The following is a 21166-nucleotide window of genomic DNA, read 5'->3' as shown; positions in this document are numbered from 1 at the left end:
TTCCACGGCATGTGGGATCTTCCCAGACCAGGGCTCGAACCCGTGTCCCCTGCATTGGCAGGCAGATTTTTAACCACTGCGCCACCAGGGAAGCTCAAATAATGCATTTTTATGTTCTCACACCAACAGTCTTCAGATATGTAAAGGGCAATAGTAAAATAAAAATTTAGAAATATATACAAATATATAATATCTCTATTTCACCACCCCCACATTTCTTTTTTTCCCCCAGAAAGGAAGGCCAAAAAAGGCTTAAATCTAGCCATAAGTTAATTATTGAAGTCCTCTTGCCTTGATTTGACGTTAACCACAGGATCATATTTGCTAAGCCTGGTTCTTAGGTGTGTGATGCCCTATGTAAAGTTAGTTGAAATGTAATTTTCGAAAAATGCAGCAACATTTCTACTCAAAGAGGTTACAAACAAAGCAGACACTTTCATACTCTTCAGCTCTGCAAACAGGTGTGTAAACAGGAACACATTTATTAAGTGCCGTCAGTACAGCCTCGTCACAGAGCCTTCGGCGTTCCAGCCTCAGGAGCCACCCAGCCCCAGGTCGGTTGTGAAGCAAACCTGCACCAAGTCACACACATGTATAACCCCTTCGAGGTCAGGATCCATGTCAGTCAGCATGTATTCCCCACAGCAGGTTGCACATTGTTGGTGCTTAATGATGTGTTTTAATGGATGCAGAGACACAGAATGAGGTGCCCAGAAGGAGGGAAGAATAAACACAGAGACAGTAACGACAAGCTTGTGACATTTGGTGCAGGCCTTCTGGCCTCTCTCTAAAAGACTCCCTCAGACGCTAATGCACCTGCTGGTGGACACAGGCCTGAAACCCACGGAGCAACTCAGGACAGGAGGCTGTGGGTTGGGAACGGCTGGCGAGTGGGAGACAGGGGTAGCAGATGTAGCCGTGAAAATACCCAAGAAGCTAATGAACTTGGGTGTGGGCATAGACCCTCAGATGCCCTAGCCCCAGGCACCGTATCCCCTCTCCCCTCTCCCACCATGATACTAGATCTCCAGACCCAGGGCCTTTTCTAAGGGGAGGGTGCCCTTGCCTCTCGATAGGCCTGACCAAGGGGCCAGCATACTCTTCATGTAAGGCTCTAGGGCTTGGCTCTCCCCAGGCTGAGCTGGGGGCTGAGGAAGGCTAGCCTGCCACCCTCACGGCTGTCTTTGTGAGTTCCCTGGAGAGGCAGGACCTGCCCGGCATTGTCAGTGTCTGTCTGTGTGGCCCCAGGAGTGGTGGCTCTGGCTCCCAGGGCTCTGGCTCTGACTGCCGTGCGGCGGCCGCTCAGCCATTTGTGATGCTGAACAACTTCTGCATGAGTGGGGTAGCGAAGGGGTGAATGTCCGGGGTGCGCAGCAGCCGCTGGGTGTGCAGGACGTTGATGCTGCGGAGCTCGGTGAGCATAGCCATGATCTTCAGGAACAGGAACCTGCGGGCCAGTCAGGGGAAGGGTTGGGGGTGTGGCCCGCCCTGCCCCCACCCACCAACACTGGGGCCCCTCTGAAATTGAACACATTTGAGGGTTTTCAGCTCAGGTTTTCATCTCATCTCACAGGTCAGCCAAGAGACAAGGCTTGGCTGAATTCCTTAAGCTTCCCTTTCAGCCTGCAGATGAGGGGGCAGAACAGCCTGGGCCCTGCAGGTGTGCACCCACCATTCCCACTCGTACCTCCTCCTCTGGGCTTGAGTCCCTGTACACAGGGACATCTGTGGGAAAACCAGGCATTGCAGGCACCACGTGAATAGGTCATTCCGGGGGGACATCACTGCCGTGGCTAATGGACGGGGGTCAGGATGGGGTGGAGTAGTTGTGGAGGCACGGGCCGCAGGCAGCAGTCCCTCCCCAGATCTAGCCTGGGATCTGGTGTCTGAGACACACCTCGTGCCTCAGTTTCCCCATGATGCCTCCTGGCTCCGTACAGGGGAGGACTGAGCAAAGCAAGACACGGCCACCCCCAGCATCCCAGGAGGCCAAGCTCAAAAGCCAGCTGCAGCGGAGGCCAAGTAAGGACTTTAGGTTCTATGTTCGCACTAGCACACCCAGTGCTGGCCTTCCCCCTTTCAGCCCGGGACCATGGTACCAGGTCACAGGGCTGCTGAGGCCCAGTGAAGGGGGGGTGGCCTCTATCTGGTCAAGCCCTGAGCAGCCTTCCTCCTTCGGGTTGTGACCAGGACTAACTAAGGAGTCTCCTACCCCATTATCTGTTGTTTGTCCTGGGAGGTGGTTAGGTAGTTAGTGTTCAAGGGTGTGGGCTCTAGGCTTGGCCCGCAAGGATCTATCTCCAGAACCCACCTGCCTGGGGCGGGACCTGGGTCAGTCGCCCGGAGCCCCCAGTCCCTTACAGGATATGATGGCGCCCACTGCATGGGGCTGTTTTCAAGATGAAAGGTGATGTGCATGTAAAACTGCTTGGCACCAGGGCTGGCTCTTCTCGATAAACAGTAGTTGTTCTAGGTCGACTGGGCAGGAGGCCTCAGTGGAGGTCACAAAGCAGGGTCCCAAAGCCCTGGTAATTAGAGGCTGCCCCAGGAGCAGCTGTGGTCTGCGCCCCCAGAGAGACCCAGAACAGTCGGGGGCCTGGGGGCAGGGCTCACACCCCCTCACACCCTCTCTGCTTGCTGCTCGCCGGTGGGCGGGCCGGGGCCGATTGCACTTGATGTAGGCCTTCAGGGTAATGGCGAACCACTCCTGCAGCTGGTCCAGCAAGCAGCACTGCCCCACACCCGGGCAGTCTGGTGGGGAGGAGAAGGTGGTACGGTCCCCGCAAGGCCATGGGGGCCGAGACAAGCTTGGTCCATCCCAGAGGGGACAAACTGCCAACCACCTTCCAGAGCCAGGAATTCCCAGGCAAGGAAGTGAGGGGGGCGCTAAGAGGGCTTTGCATCACCCCTCTGACCCTAGGAGAAAACAGCCAGAGTCCCCATCCTGGCTGAGCAGTGAGTGGAGGGCGAGGCCATCAGTTGGGACCTTCCCTAGGGAAGGCAAAGGAGGGGCTGCTGCCTCCCTCAGCTGAAGCTGACGGGGTGTGAGCAAGCCTGGAGAGGTGGGGGAGGGGCACGGGGAAGCCAGGTAGGACGACAGGTGGGTCATCACCTGGAGAGAAGAGGGAGATGGCCTGCATCAGCACATACTCCTCCTTATGCAGCTGCAGCTTCTTCCGCATGTAGTGGAATTTCAATACGGGCTCCAGCAGAAGCTGCTGGAAGCCACCTGTAGGGTGGGTGCAGGCTGGAGGGGTAAACTTCTCAGGAAGCTGACCCAAGACCCAGACTTCCCTCACCAAGGTCTTTTTTCCCATTGCCCAATCTTATGCCCTGCAATCCCAGGACCCGTGTAACCTGGCGTGGCTCCTCTCCTCCCTCCACGGCTGTTTCCCATCCTCTGCCGGGGCAGACAGGCATCTCTCGGGCACCTGCAGGGTTTCCAAGCAGTAGGACAGCTGACCACACTCCCAGGTCCTGGTCTCTGCATTGAACATCGTGTTGAATCTCAGCTGGCACAGCTCAAAGGCGTCCGCCTTCAGCAGGGAGATCTGGTCCTCAATGAGCAGGTCCCTGGCAGCAAAGGATAAGGAAGAGATGCCACTTCCTAGGAAACTGCCACAGGCCAGCACCCCCTCCCATAATCCAGAATCAGGGCGGGAGGGTGGTGAAGAGGCGAGGGAGGATGGGCTCCTCCCCCTGCGGATTATTGCAGGTGCCTTCAAACTGCCTCCAATCTCTCCCTGTCCCAAGCCAGCAAGCAGATTCCTCCTCCCTGCCGTCTTCCTCTGGTCTCCTGCTACCTTCAGGGACTGTCCACTGCTGATGTAGCTTGGTGTCCAGGCCCTTACAGCCTAGCCCCATCACCACCAGCTCCCTGCACAGCCACTGACCCCCCAGCCGATGCCTTGGCTCCTGGTCCCTGGCCTCCTGCTTTCTGCCTCGGTTTCCCCACTTGGAATGAGTACCCCTATAGCTTCACTTAAGTAGACTCTGCTAGTCCTTTGGGCCAAGCTGTCCTTGTGCCTCCTAGAGGTCTTTCCAGACTGCAGTCCTTTTGCAAGTGCCAGTCCTCCAGCATGAGTTCCATGCAGCGGGGCTATTTGCTTCCTGCCGTCTGTTTGGGATTTGCTGTTTCTTCTGTTTCTCTCCAGGCAGCCTGGATGCCCTGAGCTCCACCCGTAGCACTGAGCACAGGCCCAGCCACAGTGGATGCCTCTAGTATTCACGGTTAGACTGACACCCCTCCCAACCTGAGAGGGGCCCCCATCTCCCCACTGATGGAGGCCTTCCAACTGAAAACCCAGGAGGGAGCTCTTCAGGAGGACCTTTGCCTGGCTTTGGTCTCCTCAGGAGTTCAGTCCCTTCTTTTAGATCCACGGCGTTGAGCCACGAATGCCGTGAACTTGATCTTTCCTTCCGTGTGTCCCCGCCGCTGCCCTCACCCCCACCGCCCCGCCCAGCTCCCAGCCCAGGACCGGGCAGGGGACCGGCTCTGGAGGCTGTACTCTGCTTCCAAAGCTGGCCCCTCTGATTAGCTGCGATCCCGCGCACTCGCCTTAACCTTGGTTTTCTATCTGTGGAATGAAGGTGAGAGCAACTCCTGCCTCCTGGGGTGGCTGTACCCCAAACTGGTTGTCATGAGAAATGAGTGGCCTCCCACCCTGGTGGTAGGGTCTGGGTCATGAGATGTTGGTGGGGATCTGCCAGGTCTATGCGTGGAAGGGGGCCTTTCTCCCTGCTCCCTTGACCTACTCTGCCGCAATCTGAACTCCACTCCAGCCTGTGGCCACCGTCACCCCAGTAAATAAGTCCTACGTGTCACCCACAGGGCAACCTGTGGGCTCCTGGAAGAGAACCTGCCCTCTGCCTGCGGATGAAATCAGGGCTCCTCATGTGTGATTCAGCTCCACCTGCCCAGGCCTGGCAAGGCCAGTGGCTGACCCCAGGGGAGACACGCCCAGTGCCATCTCCAGCCCTGACAGGCTCCATATTGTGTGGCTGTGGTTACCACCACACCAGAAGGGTCCAGGGTCTCTCATTCACCCCGGTTGCCCAGTGGTTGCTGCCTTCACGCCTAGCTCTGGGGCATCCCGGCCCCTTGTCCTCCTTCTCAGCCTTCTCTGGGCAGCAGACTGCCAGTGACCCCGCGTCTGTTCCTGGCCCTTTCCTTCTTCTCCCTCTGGACTTCCTTCCTTTTCCTTCCAACTCTTCCTTTGCTCTGGAACTGTCAACTTGTGATTCCTGCCCCTTTGCGGGGAAACGGGGAGGGGGATTACTTTCTGAACGTCCACCGTGTATGTGATGAATGCTCTTCCAGATATTCTCTTATTCCACACAACGGCCCTGCAAGGTAGGCATTATTAGCCCCTGTCTAGCAGATGAAGAGGCTGAGACACAGGTTAAAGGGCAGGCCACAGTCACAAAGCTAATGAGCCATACAGACAGCGAGGGCTCCATTCCCCAGCAGGACCAGGTGGCCTGGGGGCAGAGGTAAAGGAGGGTCTTTTGGCACCAACGTCCCCCAAATTCAGAGAAATCTACCCCAGACCATTTGAACCTATTGGCCATTTCCTGCTCCTTTCCACACCATCCACCCGGCCCCTGTGTCCTACCTGAAATAGGAGAATGACTTGATGATGCCTTTGAACACATAGGTTGACGTGTCAGTCACGTGGGACAACAGGGAAGAGATCTCTTTCCCACTATTGTCGGCTGTGGGCTTGTAGTTCCAGATGCTGCCGTCTTCCCCCCGCAGCTGCAGGGAGGCCTTCACTGAACGTAGATCTTCCCTGATCTTGCACCACTTGGCAGCTTCTTCATTTGACTGAGTCTGCAGAGACTCCGAATCTTGTGGACACGGCTAAGCACCTCTGGCAGCTGGGACATGAGCCGGGAGGGGGAGAGAAGAGAGGAGAGACAGCATATATTCCCCCAAACAGGTTCTGACACAGGCCCCAGACAGGCATACACAGCCACAGCTGCACCCTGAGTGGCTGCACGGTGGCAGGAGTGTACACCCCACCTCCACACACAGAACTTGTTCCTTCTTTTTGGTCTTCTCCTATCAGGTGGATCTATTAATTCATGGTCCCTCACATCCCTGCCTGGTCAGGGGTGTGTCCCAAGCATTCCTGACCTTGCACTCCAGAAACTCAGAGAAAAGGATCTGGGAGCTAAATATGGAAAGAAACAGACTTTGGAGACCACTGGCTACCAGTTCTCTGAGCTGGACGGGTCACCGAGATACCTGTGAGCACAGGTGGAAGAGGGCACTGGGATCAGACACGGCTACCACTGCTGAGATCACTGGAGTTTATTGGTTCGGTAAAACCAGTTCAGAAATGTCATGCCCCTGCAGGTCCTGCCCCTGTCCTCATAAAGCCCTGAACGCCAGCAACCCTGGGGCAACTCAGCTGTCCATTAGTCCATTTATGGCTCAGACTCAATTTCTACCTGCTGCGGAAGGAGAGAGCAGAGTTCCTGACCTGAGCATGAGTCAGAATCACCTGAGGGGTCTTGTCAAGGCACAGACTGCTGGGCCCCAACCTCAAAGTTTCTGATTCAGGAGACAGGGGATGATCTGAGATTTTGCCTTTCTTACAAGTTCCCAGATGCTGCTGCTGCTGCAAGTCCAGGGGCCACTCTTTGAGAACCGCTGGGAATGAGGTTGGGGTTCTGAGGAGCTAGTGCAGGAGCTAAGCCGTCTCTAAAGCCTCATACCCGGAAATTCTTGAAATGCGTGAAGATGCCATCAGAGGTTTTCACCTGAGCGGTTATCAACTCCCTGATCATCATCTGCTGCTCTTCAGTCAGAGCCTTGGCTCCAGGGGGCTGAGTCCCAATCTGTTCTCTCCTCTTCCTCCTGATCAAGGCCCGCTTCTGCTCCACGGTCACGTCAGACATGATCACTGCAGGGATAGCCAGAAGCAGCCTCAGGTGCCTGCAGGGGCTCGGGCAGCAGCAGCAGATGGGGACATGCTCGTGACAAGAAACCTGCCTTTTTCCAGACTCTCAAGGACTCTGGGCTCCTCTGAAGAAACACTTGGGGAAGGACGGGTTCAAGACAACTTCGTGGAGCGATGGGAATTGCTCAGGCTTCTGGATCTTAAGGCACCGGCTTGAGTGACGGTTTTGCCACTTTCTAGTGGTGACTTTGACAGGCTCCCTAACCTCTCTTGCCTTCAGTTTCCTTCTTGGTAATCTGCAGTGACAGTGCTCACCTCACACTGCTGCTAGGATCAGACACTGCACAGGAAATGCCTAGTACAGCTCCTGGTACATAATAGTTGTTCAATAAATGCACTCGATTATTCTTTTATGGTGGATCAGATACCAACAAGACTCCTCAGAGGCCCCCAAGATCTCTGGGACTCCAAGACTCCAGAGAGCTGGGGCTACTGCTTAGCAAGAAATATCGACTCCAGCCACTTCCTATGTAGCCGGTAGCCTTAGGGTCTTCCCTGGATTTCTGGGGCCCACTTGTGTGTGCAGAGCAAAGCTGTGGGGATCCTGGCAGGGAGGGGACGGCAGGGACTGCTGGTCTGCAGGAAAGGCTCTCTGCCCAAATGCCCAAGGAACTTGGCCCCTGAAAGGCTGCCCAGGGTCTCGGGTCCCTCTGTGACTGATGGAGAGAAATACACTCTGGTAGCTTCCAGCCTTTTCCCCATGTGCTTTAATCTCAGAGCCCCTGGGAGCACAGTTATACCAAAGCTGGACAGGGGAAATGAGAACCCCCCTGTCACTGGCGGCACACAGATCCTCGGAGGACGCCGGGTCTGGGCAGCTGGTGGAAGGTGGGGGTCATAGCACACCACGCGACTCCAGCTTCCCGTCCCCAATTCACCGCCCCCAATTTGCCTTAAACAACTATGAAGGGAACAAAATGAATCACACAAGCGCAACAGACGGGAGAGGCGGGCATGACCCTGGCCAGAGAGAACCTGGCCTCTCAGAGCAGAGAGCGCAGACGCGCTCCACCCCTCCAGGAGAGGCAGCTGGCCTCAGGCCGACGCCCGCCCGTCTGCGCACGCGCCTGCACACATCCCACGGCTGCGCACGCGCCCGCACACATCCCGCGGCCAGAGCCTGCTCGGGCTCACGTGCCCACGCCCGCATGCGCGGCCTGTGCTGTCTTTCCTGCAGCCGCTCTCTAGGAACTTGCGCAGGCGGCAGGCGACAGGCCTGGCACTGCCGCCGAGTCTTCCGGGTGATCTCGTAGGTGCCCTTCTGGACAGGGCACCAGAGCTGGGCGTTGCGTTTCATGGCTGTGCTGCGAGAGGACAAAGAGCAAGAGGTAGGCCGCGTGGGGCACTGGCTCCCAGTCCCCTCCCGACACGGACACTAGTCACACCCTCTGTGGGCCCTGCCTTTGCCTCTGAGTTGGGTCGGGGCCACAGGAGGGGTACAGGTGGACGCTCTTCAGGCGTCTGTCGGTGGGTGCTGGGCCCCGGAGCCGGCTGGAGGAGGGGAGCGGGGGAGGAGACTGTCCTGCAACATTCATGCGGGAGGTGGGCACTGCTTCCAACAGGGCCTGCACCAGAGCTGCTTTCTGGGATGTTTCAGCGCCAGGCCGAGCCTCGGTCTTTCCCGCACCCTGCCCTCTTCCCCCTCACTCCCAGGCGCCCCCAGGTTTCTGTGGAGGCGGCCTCTTCCAGGATTTCTCCTTCTTGGAAGAGGGAGCCGGAGGAAACCTGTCCCCGGGAGTATAGAAGCTCCCTGCCTTCCCCAGTCCCCATTCTGGACTGGGGGGTCAGGGGCAGCCAGAGGACCGGGTAGACTATGGGATGCTTTCTACCTCACTGGACAAAGGCTTTCCCCTTGGAAGAGCAGATTCTCCTGATGGACCTAGGGGAACAGAGAGGTTCAGAGGCCCGTAATAGTGGGGTGAGCGCGCACTGCACCCACACGTCCCCGCACAGCTGTGCCAGGAGGGAGACAGGGGGGTAGATGCCTTTTAGAGATCTTAACCGTCTTATGGCCTAACCCGTGTCTCAGTCCAGCTAAGTGTCTACACATGCTGTGTGCGCAGAACTCCCAGCAGAGCCCCGTCAACACACAGGAGCACGACAGAAAATAAAATGGTGGTTGGTTTAATTAGTAAGTTTGGGGGAGGTTTGTTACTTGGCAGGAGATCATGGAAACAGACGGCCTGGAGCTTTGTTAGATGTCGATCTGGACTGGGGTCGATGGGGTGCCAGCCAACACCCCCAGTCTTGATCCTATTCCACTCTTATATCAGCCCTTCTTACAGAACGATGCCCTGTGGGCAGGAAAATGACAGTGACTAGGTGACTGGTATGTGCCAGCCACATCTGTCTTTCATGTGAATTTAATAAGACCAGTTAGCTGTGCAGTTTCAATTCACTCCAGCTGTATTTACTCTGAGGTTTGCACCTGTTCCTCACTGCTTGGGAATGTGTGAAATCTAGCCAGCAGAGGGTGGAAATGATCGCCTCTTAAATTCCATGAAAGTAAAATACTTCTTCAGTGAGGCCTTTGAAAAAATAATTAATTGTAAAATCCAGTATTTAGTTTGAATACCAAAGATGGGGTAAATTCTCAGCAAGGAAGAGCCATCAATAAATGAATGAATAAATTAATAAACTGTTTGTATGTGACTGGGCCTTGCTGCCCTGAGTGCACACATCCTCACCCCCTCTGTGGGCGAGTGATTAGTTGACATGGCTTGGCTACTAGGTGGTGGAGCCAGAATTTGAACCCATGTCAGTCGGACTCCAAAACCTGTGTTTTTTTTTTTTAAATTAATTGATTAATTTATTATTTGGCTGCATTGGGTCTTTGTTGCTGTGCAGGCTTTCTCTAGTTGCGGCGAGCAGGGACTACTCTGCATTGCAGTACGCAGGCTTCTCATTGCGGTGGCTTCTCTTGTGGAGCACGGGCTCTAGGTGCACGGGCTTCAGTAGCTGTGGCGCGAGGGTCAGCAGTTGTGGCTTGCGGGCTCTAGAGCGCAGGCTCAATAGTTGTGGTGCACGGGCTTAGTTGCTCCGCTGCATGTGGGATCTTCCCGGACCAGGGCTCGAACCCATGTCCCCTGCATTGGCGGGTGGATTCTTAACCACTGCACCACCAGGGAAGTCCCAAGACCGGTGTTCTTAATTCAACATTGTGCTGCATCCTTCACAAGATGCGTTTCTGAGTGGGTAAACCATTTATTAAACCTTCATTTCTGTGCAGACTTGTTCCTAGGCAGTTCATTTCACACAGAGCCCTCCATGTCATGTGAGTCCTTTGGGGTAGCTCTCTGTTCTTGGGCAGAAAGTGATTCCCTAAGGTCCTCAATTCTTGCCATCTCAATGCTGGTTACAGCAGAAGGGACCAAGGAACTTTGCTGTCACTCCAGCCACATCCAGAGGCATCTGGCCCTGCACCCTCTGGAGAGCTGCGGGTCCTCCCTCTCACAGTCAGAGGAGCATGTGTCAGTCCACTGGCTCTCTTGAGCAGTTCCAGGGAGGCTCCATCTGTGTTCCATATCCTTCACTTTCTAAGCAGAGGCTCATGTGAGCAGATGGCCATACCACTAAAAGGACCTGCAGTTTTTCTGGGGCTGATGCGGCCTGTTTTCTGCAGATTCAGTGGTTCTTAGCCTTTGTATTTTCCTCATTGTTTATGTTGGAGCTTTTTCTTTTGTTTCTCACCAGCCAGGGCCTTTTACTAAGCCCTTTAAAAAAAAAACAGCTTTGGCAAAGGACCTTTGGAGAGCTTTGGGGTGGCTGCACATTCAGGATGGTTCCACAGTGTGTGCTGCCTAAGAAATCATTTGACATTGTTGAAGGCTCAGTCCTGGGTGCATGCAGCAGTGGCCTGACCAGGCTGATGTAAATAAATGCAGTAACTTCATTTGCTAAAGTCCCAGGTCTCCTATTAAATTAGGGAGAAGGGAGGTCTTCCATGAATGACATACATGGGGGTACACATGGGAATGACTAACTGTGACCAAACAGGACCCAGCTGTCCTACTGTCACCTGGAGGTCAGAGGACTTTGGATTTTGCTCCCTGGGGCTGGAGATGTGGCAGGTACTGTCCTGCTTTCACTGTCAAGAGGGCCTAGCCCCTGCCACTGGCCTTTGACTCTCTCTACTCACTAACTTCTCTGGTGCTAAGGCTCCTCATAAATAAATGGAACCTGCTGGAAGAGGCCAACATGGCCTTCAGCATGAAAAGGAAGAGGAGAGTGTGCCTTTCTGGGGATGTTACCAGCTGATCTGTGTCCATCCACGGGCTGATCTGGCAGGGAGAGAAGTGGAGGAGGAACTGTAGAGGCACGTGTCCCTCAGAAGTCGGCCCAGAGGGAACCACTGTGGGTGGAGAGCGTGCTGTTCAGGGAGAAGATTCCAACTTGGGGAGAAAGAAAGGAAGGAGAGTGGTGCATACCGAGACCAGAGGATAAGGGGGCAAATTCTAAAGAAAATGTGAATTGTTTCTGCAGTAGAGGGAACAAGGATCCCGGGGGTGGGGCTGGGGGGGGTGGGGGGGGAGAGCAGAAGAGAGGAACGGAGTGGGGAGGGAGGGGAGAAAGGAGAGTAGCACAGGGTGCTACTTTCATGGGTGAAAAGGGAGCAAGGAAAGGACTGCAGAGGCATCCTCGAGGATGGGAACTAGATGGAACCCAGGGGTGAGCTGGGAGCCGCAGAGAAGGAGGACAGGTTACAGGAGGCTCACAAAGGGAGCCTGGTGCTGCGAGCGGACTCAGCAATTTCAGGTTCCTAAACTAGGCTGAATGAGACCCTGCTTCAGGACCCGGGATTTCCTGTTGCTCAGGGGATTAGGCTGTGAGATGCAGCACCCTCAGCATGAATGATACGGGATAGGTGGCTGATCTCGACTCCAGACTAGAAAACATCAGAAAAATGTGTGACATGCACGCTCCTCTACTACAGAAGGAACGTGTGAAAGGGAAGGAGTAGAAGGAAGGTGCTGGGAAGATTTTGCCTGGGGGTGGAAACAGGAGGATGGGAAGCCATCAACTAGTAACCTTTGGAGTCAGGTATTTAGAGACCACCGGAACGGTGCTGTGGCTACATCCAGGCCAACGGGCCAGAAATCAGGTATTGACATGGGAATTGGTTGGCTTTAGGTACAAGAAAGAAGATGCCCAGTGAGAGGTCCAAGGTGCTGCCTGTTAGGTTTTGAAATTTAGCAGAGATGTCATTCTGGGCAGCCCTAAGGGCCTGTCCATGTGCTGCATTTACTGGGAAAGTGACTCTCCAGGGCCCAGACAGAAGGAGGGTCACTGTGAGACACCAGTCAGCTCCACTTAGCACTCCCTGGCTCCCCTGCTGGCCTGTGAGCCCACGGGTCACCCACCCCGGCCAGCAGCAGACTCTCTCCCCAGCTGGCAGTGGGAGAGATTTCATCAAGTTCCCAGTTGAGTCAGTGGGTGAGTAGAGGTGCCCATGTGTCGGCTTATGTGGGGTCTGAGGCTTATACAATTGGAGGAGTCTTCTTTACAAAAAAAGAGTACAAGGTTGAAAATACATAATTAGGTACCAAAGAGAATATGTATTTGTGAGAAAGAATGAGAAGAGAAATCACAATAAATAACAAATACTAAAAAGGACAAGTAGCAAACATCATGAAATGCAGAAAAATAGCCTAATATTTTAATTAATTAACTTCCTGACACTCCTCTATGATATCTTGATTGTCTCCTTGTGGGAGACAGAATAATGGCCCCCAAAGACATCCATATCCTAATCCCCAGAACATGTGAATATATTTCCTTATATTGGCAAAAGGGTCTTTGCAGCTGTGATTGAGGTTACAGACCTTGAGACAGGGAATTAGTTACCCGGAGTTACCCAGGTGGGCTCCATCTAATTACCAGAGTTCTTAAAAGGCTTTCCTGGGTTTATTCAGAGAAAGAGATATGATGATATACAGACTGCCAACAAACACATGAAAGAATGCTCAACATCATTAATTATTAGAGAAATGCAAATCAAAACTACAATGAGATATCATCTCACACCAGTCAGAATGGCCATCATCAAAAAATCAGGAAACAATAAATGCTGGAGAGGGTGTGGAGAAAAGGGAACACTCTTGCACTGCTGGTGGGAATGTGAATTGGTACAGCCACTATGGAGAACAGTATGGAGGTTCCTTAAAAAAGTATAAATAGAACTACCATATGACCCAGCAATCCCACTACTGGGCATATACCCTGAGAAAACCATAATTCAAAAAGAGTCATGTACCAAACTGTTCATTGCAGCTCTATTTACAATAGCCCGGAGATGGAAGCAACCTAAGTGTTCATAATCGGATGAACGGATAAAGAAGATGTAGCACATATATACAATGGAATATTACTCAGCCATAAAAAGAAATGAAATTGAGTTATTTGTAGTGAGGTGGATGGACCTAGAGTCTGTCATACAGAGTGAAGTAAGTCAGAAAGAGAAAGACAAATACCGTATGCTAACACATATATATGGAATCTAAGAAAAAAACAAAAAATGTCATGAAGAACCTAGGGGTAACGGGAATAAAGACACAGACCTACTAGAGAATGGACTTGAGGATATGGGGAGGGGAAGGGTAAGCTGTGACAAAGTGAGAGAGTGGCATGGACATATATACACTACCAAACGTAAAATCGATAGCTAGTGGGAAGCAGCTGCATAGCGCAGGGAGATCAACTTGGTGCTTTGTGACCACCGAGAGGGGTGGGATAGGGAGGGTAGGAGGGAGACGCAAGAGGGAGGGGATATGGGGATATATGTGTACATATAGCTGATTCACTGTGTTAAACAGCAGAAACTAACACACCATCGTACAGCAGTTATACTCCAATAAAGATGATAAAAAAAAGAACCCCAAATGGCTCACATTTGGCTTCTGAGCCGTAGTTTGCGAACCTGTTGTTTAGACTAAGTTTATTATATAACTAAAATGTATTTTAAATAAGTGCTTTTGTTGTATGGGAAAATAATCTTTTGTATTAACCAACTAATTCAATAAGCTGTAGCCTCTGGGGCCTTGCTTAGAATATTTTAGACTCTGGCCATATCTTTAGAGACCAAACACCCATCCCAGTGGAGATAATCCATTTACCTTGGCCATCTCGGTGGTGACCATCGGCCTTCCCAGCAGCAGAGTCGCACAGCCATCCGTGGGATGGCGGGGATAGTGCCTGCCACACGTGACTCACTGAGTCAAGGTTCAGTGGCCTCAGAGGTGACTCCTGACCATCCCCAGATGTGGACTTGCCTTAAAGCAAAGTCTCTGGCCATAGGCTCAGCCAGGCTGGGCTGTGAGGTGGGGAGGAGGGCTTGGTGGTGCTGACACCTGTAGGAGAGGCTCGGTTCTATGGGACAAGGTGCCTCTCCTGGCAAGTGGAGACAGAAAACTCACTGGGGCAAAGCCAGCGCAGCCCCAGGGCTGTGCAGTGTGTGGCAGGCCTAGGAGGGACCCCTCACTGAGGACTTGAGACCCTGTGACTGTCATGCTGCTTTGTCTCAGCCATGGTCCCAGGGTCTGCCAACGCTAATTCAGCAGGCTGAGCGGAACCAGGGCTGGGATGCTCCCACTGTCTAGCTCCCACAGTCCCCGACCTTCTGGGTCAGGAGGCTCCAGCTGCAACAGAGAGTGGGCTGAGTGTATGTATGACTCACGGCGGTTCATTACGGTTGAGGTTTCCACTGTGATTATTTCTCTAGGAGGCAAGTGCAGGATCAGGAAGCATTACGAATGAGACTCAGTATAAGTGATTCCCTTCATGATTTTTTCCACCTTAGAAATGTGGAGAGCAGCAAGGCCAACACATACACATCCCACAACGATGTTGACCTCAAACTTAAGATACATTTGTGTTCCCACACTTCTTTCACATGGAACTGGGGGCAGCAGCAAAAGAGAAAGAAAAACCATGCCTGTTAGGTGGTAACTTCTTTGCTGTGACTTCTCCTTTGAGGTCCACTTTGAACAATCAGGGATAAAGGATCAATCAAAACATCAATATCCCTGAAGTAGTTGCCTTGTTAAAGACTGGAGCATTAGCTTAATCTTTTGCTTTTCACAGGAGTGAACAAACACTTCACTTGGGTGAGAGGCTGCCTCTCTGGTCAGGGCAGTGCTTCCTCTTCCCTGTGCTGTAGTCATAGGTTATTATTTCCCAGGATCTGATCCAATCTTGTCTGTCACCCACATTTCAGTCCAGGTCAGAGGGAGGCTGTAAGTGCCCCCCATCTGGCACTACTAAGTCCCAAGTCCAGTACTTGAACTTGCAAGTGACCAGATTACCGTATTTACTCTCATTATGTGCCCCTGACTTTTTCTCTGGGATGTCTTCACTGTAAAACACAGGAGAAGGGGAGGAATGTTGCTAGTATCTGCTTTGTCTAATTAGTTCTGAGCAAATTTCATGCATCTGAGGGGCTCTGCACTTTAGCCCCCGGGGCAAAGTTAATTCGAACTTAGATCTCCAGACACTTCTTTCCTTTGTCTGAGCCACCTTCCTGGATAGGGTTCCTTACTTGAAACTGCATGTTTGTGTAAGAGAGAGACAAGCACTCAGGGAGAGGGAAAGAGTCTGAGATGAGGGGTCTGAGCACAGCTCACAAGAGTGTGATCTGTGGCTCAGACCTCAGGACGCTGGCTGACCAGGAGCAGGGAGCAGGGACCATGGGGAAAGGTTCTAATGGTTCTTTCCTCCACCAGGCCCTGCCAGCAGCCAGCAGCCCCTCATTCGTCAGCCTAATCCTTTGGGTTCCCAGCAGCAGCTGCTGATGGCTGTTCTAGCTCTCAAGGGAAAAGAGGAGACAGAAGCCCAAAGTGGTGAGTTTCACAGGATATGTTTCTCCCACTTGCTTTGTTCTTAAGGATGCTTTATGGCAGATGTAGGGAGTGGGCTAGATACATGTTTCAGACAACAGTAAGAGGGTTCTGGCCACGAAGAGGGAGGGGGAGAGGAAGGGGAGAAGAACTGTTGATTAGATGGCAATGTGGGGGGGCGGTGCGGGGGAGAGAACTAGGGATTCTCAAAAAATTATTGTGGCAGTCTTCGTGTGAAAATTTCCGACTCCTTACACTTATTTCCTGATTTAAATTGTTTTTGTTTTGAACTCATGTCTTAATCCAGCCCTCCTGATGAGAAGAGCAAGAATATCTAAGTATGGTTTTTGTTTGTTTGGTTGGTCTTTAGTTAAATTGGTTTGTCTCTTTTACTCAGTTTGCCCCTCCCAGGGGATAAGGAGGATTTGAGTCTGGGACTTCCTAGGGGTCAACATTTCTCAAGTGCTTGCTTGCTTTGCTCCTCCCAGCCAAGCACAGATAATAGGGCAGCTCACACAGCCCACTGCAAGAGATCAGCAGCAGTGGTGACTGGGACCCGTGGGCATGGAGCTCTTTTCTTTCAGTCAAGATTCTGACTGTCCACGGGGGATTCTGCTAAGACTGGGAAGCACTGAATTATACATCCCACTGGTTGGGAGGTTGACTTGGGCCTTGGACAGGAAGAACCTAGAATAAGTGAAATACTGGATCCTGGTCCCAATGGAAGCAGCCTCTCTAGTGTGCCCTGGGGGCTGCATGCTGGGCCCCGTGGCACCTCTGGTACCCTGATAAGCTATGACCAGAAGGTCATGACCACAGCCACATGGGGTTGGAAGGCTGAAAATGGTTAGGAACTAATCCCAGGAGACTTTATTTCCACGATTCAAAGTAGGTCTTTCTGGGAGCTAAGGAGATAATTAGGGCAGTGAAAATAATCTTGTAGGACACTGTAATGGTAGGTACATGTCATATACATTTATCCAAACCCATAGAATGTACACCACCAAGAGTGAACTCTGATGTAAACCCTGGACTCTGGGTGATTATGATGTGTCAATGTAGGTTCATTGATTGTAACAAATGTCCAGTTGTTACCGGGTCCAAGCTCGCTCCGCTGGCTGCACAGCAGGCCAATAAATCGGAGACGAGGTGTTGAGGTGAGGAGTACAACTTCATTCAGAAAGCCAGCAGACAGAGAAGATGGCAGACTAATGTCTCAAAGTAACCATCTTGTCGGGGGGTCTGGATGCAGTTTCTTTTATAGCATAGAGAAGGGGAGGAAATGAGGAAGTAAAGTAAAAAGGCCATAAGTTTTGCAAATATCCCCTGGAATGGCCAGCCTCAGGGAGGGGATGTGTTAATTTCTTCTTTCTTGCAGCCATCCACAGGTGGACAGGGTCAGGATGCCTCCCTGAATGAAAGCACTTTGGTTTAACATTCAGGCAGAGGGGCAGGGTTCCCTGAGGCAGGCCATTGTGTATAGACAGTATCATTTTAGTGAACCAAAGCAATGGGAAGCAAAGGTTAAAGTAGAAGAAACAGATCCAACATGGAGTCAGATTTGGCTCTTCCCTGTTACACCATTTTGGTGGGAGCCTGTGCCAGTGGGGGTCAGAGAGTATATGTGGACTCTGTACCTTTCTTTCAGTTTTGCTGTGAAACTAAAACTGCTCTAAAAAAAACCGAAACTAAAACTGCTCTAAAAAAAACCAAAGTCTTAAAAAAAGAAGTAGGCCCTTTTGTAAAGACAGGCATTTCTGTGTCCAGGAGAAAAAGGCAGATCCCAGCTCAGGTAAGGCAGCTTGCCAGAAGTCCTTGGGTCATGGGTAAAATACATAGTTTTCATCTCTCAGTCCTTCCTGGCTCACAAGGGCCTGGTCTTAGCTCTCTTATAAAAATAGCAAATTATTTACAGTAAGGAACAGGGAACTAAGAACAGCTAATAAAACCACTGAGGCACAGAAACTATTCTCAGGTTTCTGCAGGGATCTTCTGGATCCCTTTTCCTTTGGGTCTCTTGTGTGGTCAGAAGACAGGAAAAAGGCTGCAGGACTGCCAGGCCTCTTGAGTCTATAAGGGCAGTTTTAACTTTAGGCACAGCTCTAAGCTAAGAAACACCCAGAAAGTACACTCTTGTTATTAAGAACAGCACACTGATGTCCCCAGATGAGTCAGCTTCAAGCACAGCTGAAAAGTAGGAGAAGTTTTGTGTCCCCGACCTATATTCTACTCTTTTGCAGCAACCAGAAATGTGAAGCTCTTAAGCTGCTGGTAACAGAAAAGCATATATGATAAACCTAGGGAGTTTCCTTAGTGTGAATCCACTTAATGTTTTACCTCCCTCTGAGGAATATTTGTATTTTAAAGAAGAACAGAGAGAGTCAACTAAAGGAGAAACGTGTGGACAGGGAATGTTGCTCACCATCCCAGGTCTACGAGGATCAAGCCATGAGCCACTGTAGCAGTGCCCCCTGAGGGGAATTCAGGATGGAGAGAGATAGCAAACATCCTGTGCAGTGGACACTGGCTCTTGATAGTTAAGATGCATATCTAAGGAATAATTTCAATGAGTCTAGACTCTTGCATCTTCCCATACATAGAAAAGCACTAAAATCATTAACTTGAGATGTCTGTTCTTTGTGATTCACAGTAATCTTTTGATGTTCGACCACATGTTTGTTTTGTTTTGTTTTTCCAGCCCCCAAACTCCTATATACCCTGGCTCCTCACCTACCTCTTCAGAGTAGTTTCTCGGAGCATCTGAGAGGCCATCTCCCAGGATATAGTCCTCAGTAAGATCCCCGAATAAAACTTTTTCACTAATGGTATAAATTCAGGTCGAGCCTGAGGAAAATAGATGTTTATCAACTAGACAGGTATCCTTCTCAAAATCTCTTAAGATTCCCCCCGGGGTGTACTCTAGGAGACCCCTGGAACAGGGGGCAGCCAGGGCAGGACACGTGGAGGTGCAGCTCTGACCCACGTGAGGCAATCCTAGAGGCACCCTCTCCCTTTTTGTCCTTGGGTGGAGATAGAAAAGACCCAAGAAGACAAGGAATAGGAACCTTCTCTTTGAATGTGGTCCCACTTTTCATAAGTGGGAGCAGTGCCAAGAATCTTCCCTTCCTAGAAATGGCAGGTTTCAGCAACTGGGGGAGCTACTAAACTTGAGTTTCAGCTGTTCCGGACCCTATAATTGCTCCAAGGCACCATCAGTCATACTTGTGGTTGTGGAGCCGAATCCAGCCTCTGTACTCTGACACTGAATTAAATCTCAGAGACAGAGTTTGGGGTGAAGTAGAAAAGAATAGCCTTATTGCTTTGCCAGGCAAAGGGGGCCACAGTGGGCTAATGCCCTCAAAACTCTTGTGTCCCCACCTGGAGGGGGTAGTGAGGAGTTTTATAGTAATGGTTCAAAGAGGGCGTGGTCAGCTCGTGGACATTCTTCTGATTGGTTGGTGGTGAGGTAAGTGGGAGGCAGCATCATCATCCTTCTGGTTCCAAACGGTCTAATGTGCTTGTGGGTAGCATACTGTTAACTTCTCCCACCTGGTGGGGCTTGCATATCTGCACAACAGCTCAAAGATACTGTTATGTATATCCCCTGAGGGGGGACCAGGACCTTGCCCCAAGGCTGCACTGTTGTTCCTCTTGACTGCTCCTCCCTTGTCTCTGCATCTCCTCCCTTCCCTAATTAGCATCTGTTTGAACCTGCCTGTTGCAACTCAGGGGAGATCAAGGAGGCTGAATGAAGCCTATTTCCTGTAATTAAGAAATGGGGGACACAGAAAGGCTTTTGTGGCCAGGAGCCCCACAAGTCCTGCTCAGTATCAGTTGAGCCCCAGTATCTCTCCTCTCAGAGTCTTGGAACACTGGTTTCCCCTCATTCATGAATTATATTGCAGAATGTGATACCTGTGTCTATTTTTGCTACTAGGTTATAATCTCCGTGAGGGCAGCTGTTTTGTATCACCTGTACCACATTCATTTGGTGAATGCTCTGTTCAGTTCAATATTTCTTTTAAAGATGGTCTTTCCTAACACTGCTTTAATAAAGTTCTGTTTTGATTGAAAAGGAGAAAGAAAAATCAGCTCACAACCACCTTGAAAGAATCTTCCTGGGGCTTCCCTGGTGGCGCAGTGGTTGAGAGTCCACCTGCCGATGCAGGGGACACGGGTTCGTGCCCCGGTCCGGGAAGATCCCACGTGCCGCGGAGCGGCTGAGGCCATAACAGCGAGAGGCCCGCGTACCGAAGGAAAAAAAAAAAAAAAGAATCTTCCTTGCAGCTCACGATAGCATTGAACGAAACTCATGCTTACTTTTAATTTATTATTAAATGAATTAATATTTAAATGAGTAAAATCTTAAATTTTAATTTTTTAAAACTTACGTACACAATGATGGCAAAAGTCATGATAGAGATAAATTATATTTTGACAGTAAAGAAATACTTGGGTATTAAATATATATGGAATTACCTAAAAACTAAGATATGATTTGGACTTTTAAATTTATTTTTAAATAAATCACTATAATATATAAGAGGGATAAAGGAATTGAGGAAAGAATGTGAAAATCTGGAATCTGATAACACAACAGTGCCTCTTTCTGGCAATATTAATGACAATGACCTTCTCTCAACAGCTGTAGTTAGTTTCCTTTAGTCCTTGTCCTTGGTTTTCTTTTATTCTTTGAGTATATTTAAAACAGTTTTTTAAAAGTTTTTGTCTAGTAAGTTCAATATCTGAGCTTCCTCATGGACAGTTTTGTCAATTCTTTCTTTTTTCCTTTGAATGGATCATACTTTACCGCTTCTTTGTATGCTCTGTGATTTTTTGTTGTTGTTGAAAATTTGACATTCAAATATTATAATGTGTTAACTCTGGAAGCCAGATTCTTCCTGTCCCCCTCGGTTTGCTTTTCTTAATTGTTGAAGGCTTAGCTTATATTCAGTTAGTGTTTGACAGAGATTTCCTTGAAATCCAGGAGCTAAACAAAACAAAACAAACCCCCCACCTTTCCTACTCTTTGTGGAGTGGCTTGTCCTAGGGCACTCCTTTTAACACCTAGCCCTTTGCAACTCTCCCTCAGTCCTCACTTCCTGCTTGCGCTGAACTTTGGAGAGCAGCCAACTATAAAAGCTTAGGGTCTTCTCAAGTCTTTTACACTTTTGAATGGTTCTTATTTCCCAAAGAATCTCTCCCTGGCTTTTCCTCCCAGGCCTTAGGCGGTCTGTTGTATGTCTCCACCTGAATCTTTTGTCCCCAGGAAGCTGCGGATTTTTTGTTTGCCTTACAAAGTTCTTGAGCAGTGCTTGTCATGTGGGACTCGAGGGACATTGTTCCAGCTAATGATTAAGAACTCTC

General features: G+C 50.8%; 1 protein-coding gene and 1 long non-coding RNA gene across 3 annotated transcripts in view; both read right to left on the bottom strand.

Annotated features, from left to right (window-relative positions):
• Nucleotides 1-1302: 1302 nt before the first annotated feature.
• NR1I2 (nuclear receptor subfamily 1 group I member 2) lies at nucleotides 1303-9758 on the bottom strand. Its single transcript, XM_027105721.1, is given in 9 exon segments — nucleotides 1303-1447; nucleotides 2646-2751; nucleotides 3113-3238; nucleotides 3440-3573; nucleotides 5616-5850; nucleotides 6199-6229; nucleotides 6724-6911; nucleotides 8132-8183; nucleotides 8185-9758. Coding segments are annotated over 9 exon segments (1098 nt in total). The 5' UTR covers nucleotides 8266-9758.
• A 4013-nt stretch (nucleotides 9759-13771) lies between these two features.
• The window catches only part of LOC113620058 (uncharacterized), an 8174-nt gene continuing 779 nt past the window's right edge, over nucleotides 13772-21166 (bottom strand). Inside the window, exons 2-3 of one of the 2 annotated variants that reach the window (XR_003432645.1) lie at nucleotides 18534-18643; nucleotides 13772-17054 (exon numbers count right to left, since the gene is read on the bottom strand). This is a non-coding gene — a long non-coding RNA (uncharacterized LOC113620058). Of the gene's footprint in view, nucleotides 17055-17483; nucleotides 18644-21166 lie in introns of those variants that run through there. The other variant, XR_003432644.1, reaches the window with a different exon arrangement.

The sequence above is a fragment of the Aethalodelphis obliquidens genome, unplaced genomic scaffold, assembly GCF_003676395.1.
Source record: "Aethalodelphis obliquidens isolate GAN/ISIS:26980383/991018 unplaced genomic scaffold, ASM367639v1 scaffold1, whole genome shotgun sequence".
NCBI lineage: Eukaryota > Metazoa > Chordata > Mammalia > Artiodactyla > Delphinidae > Aethalodelphis > Aethalodelphis obliquidens.
Note: the sequence above shows the minus strand (reverse complement) of the source record. Positions and strands in the feature narration are given on the sequence as shown.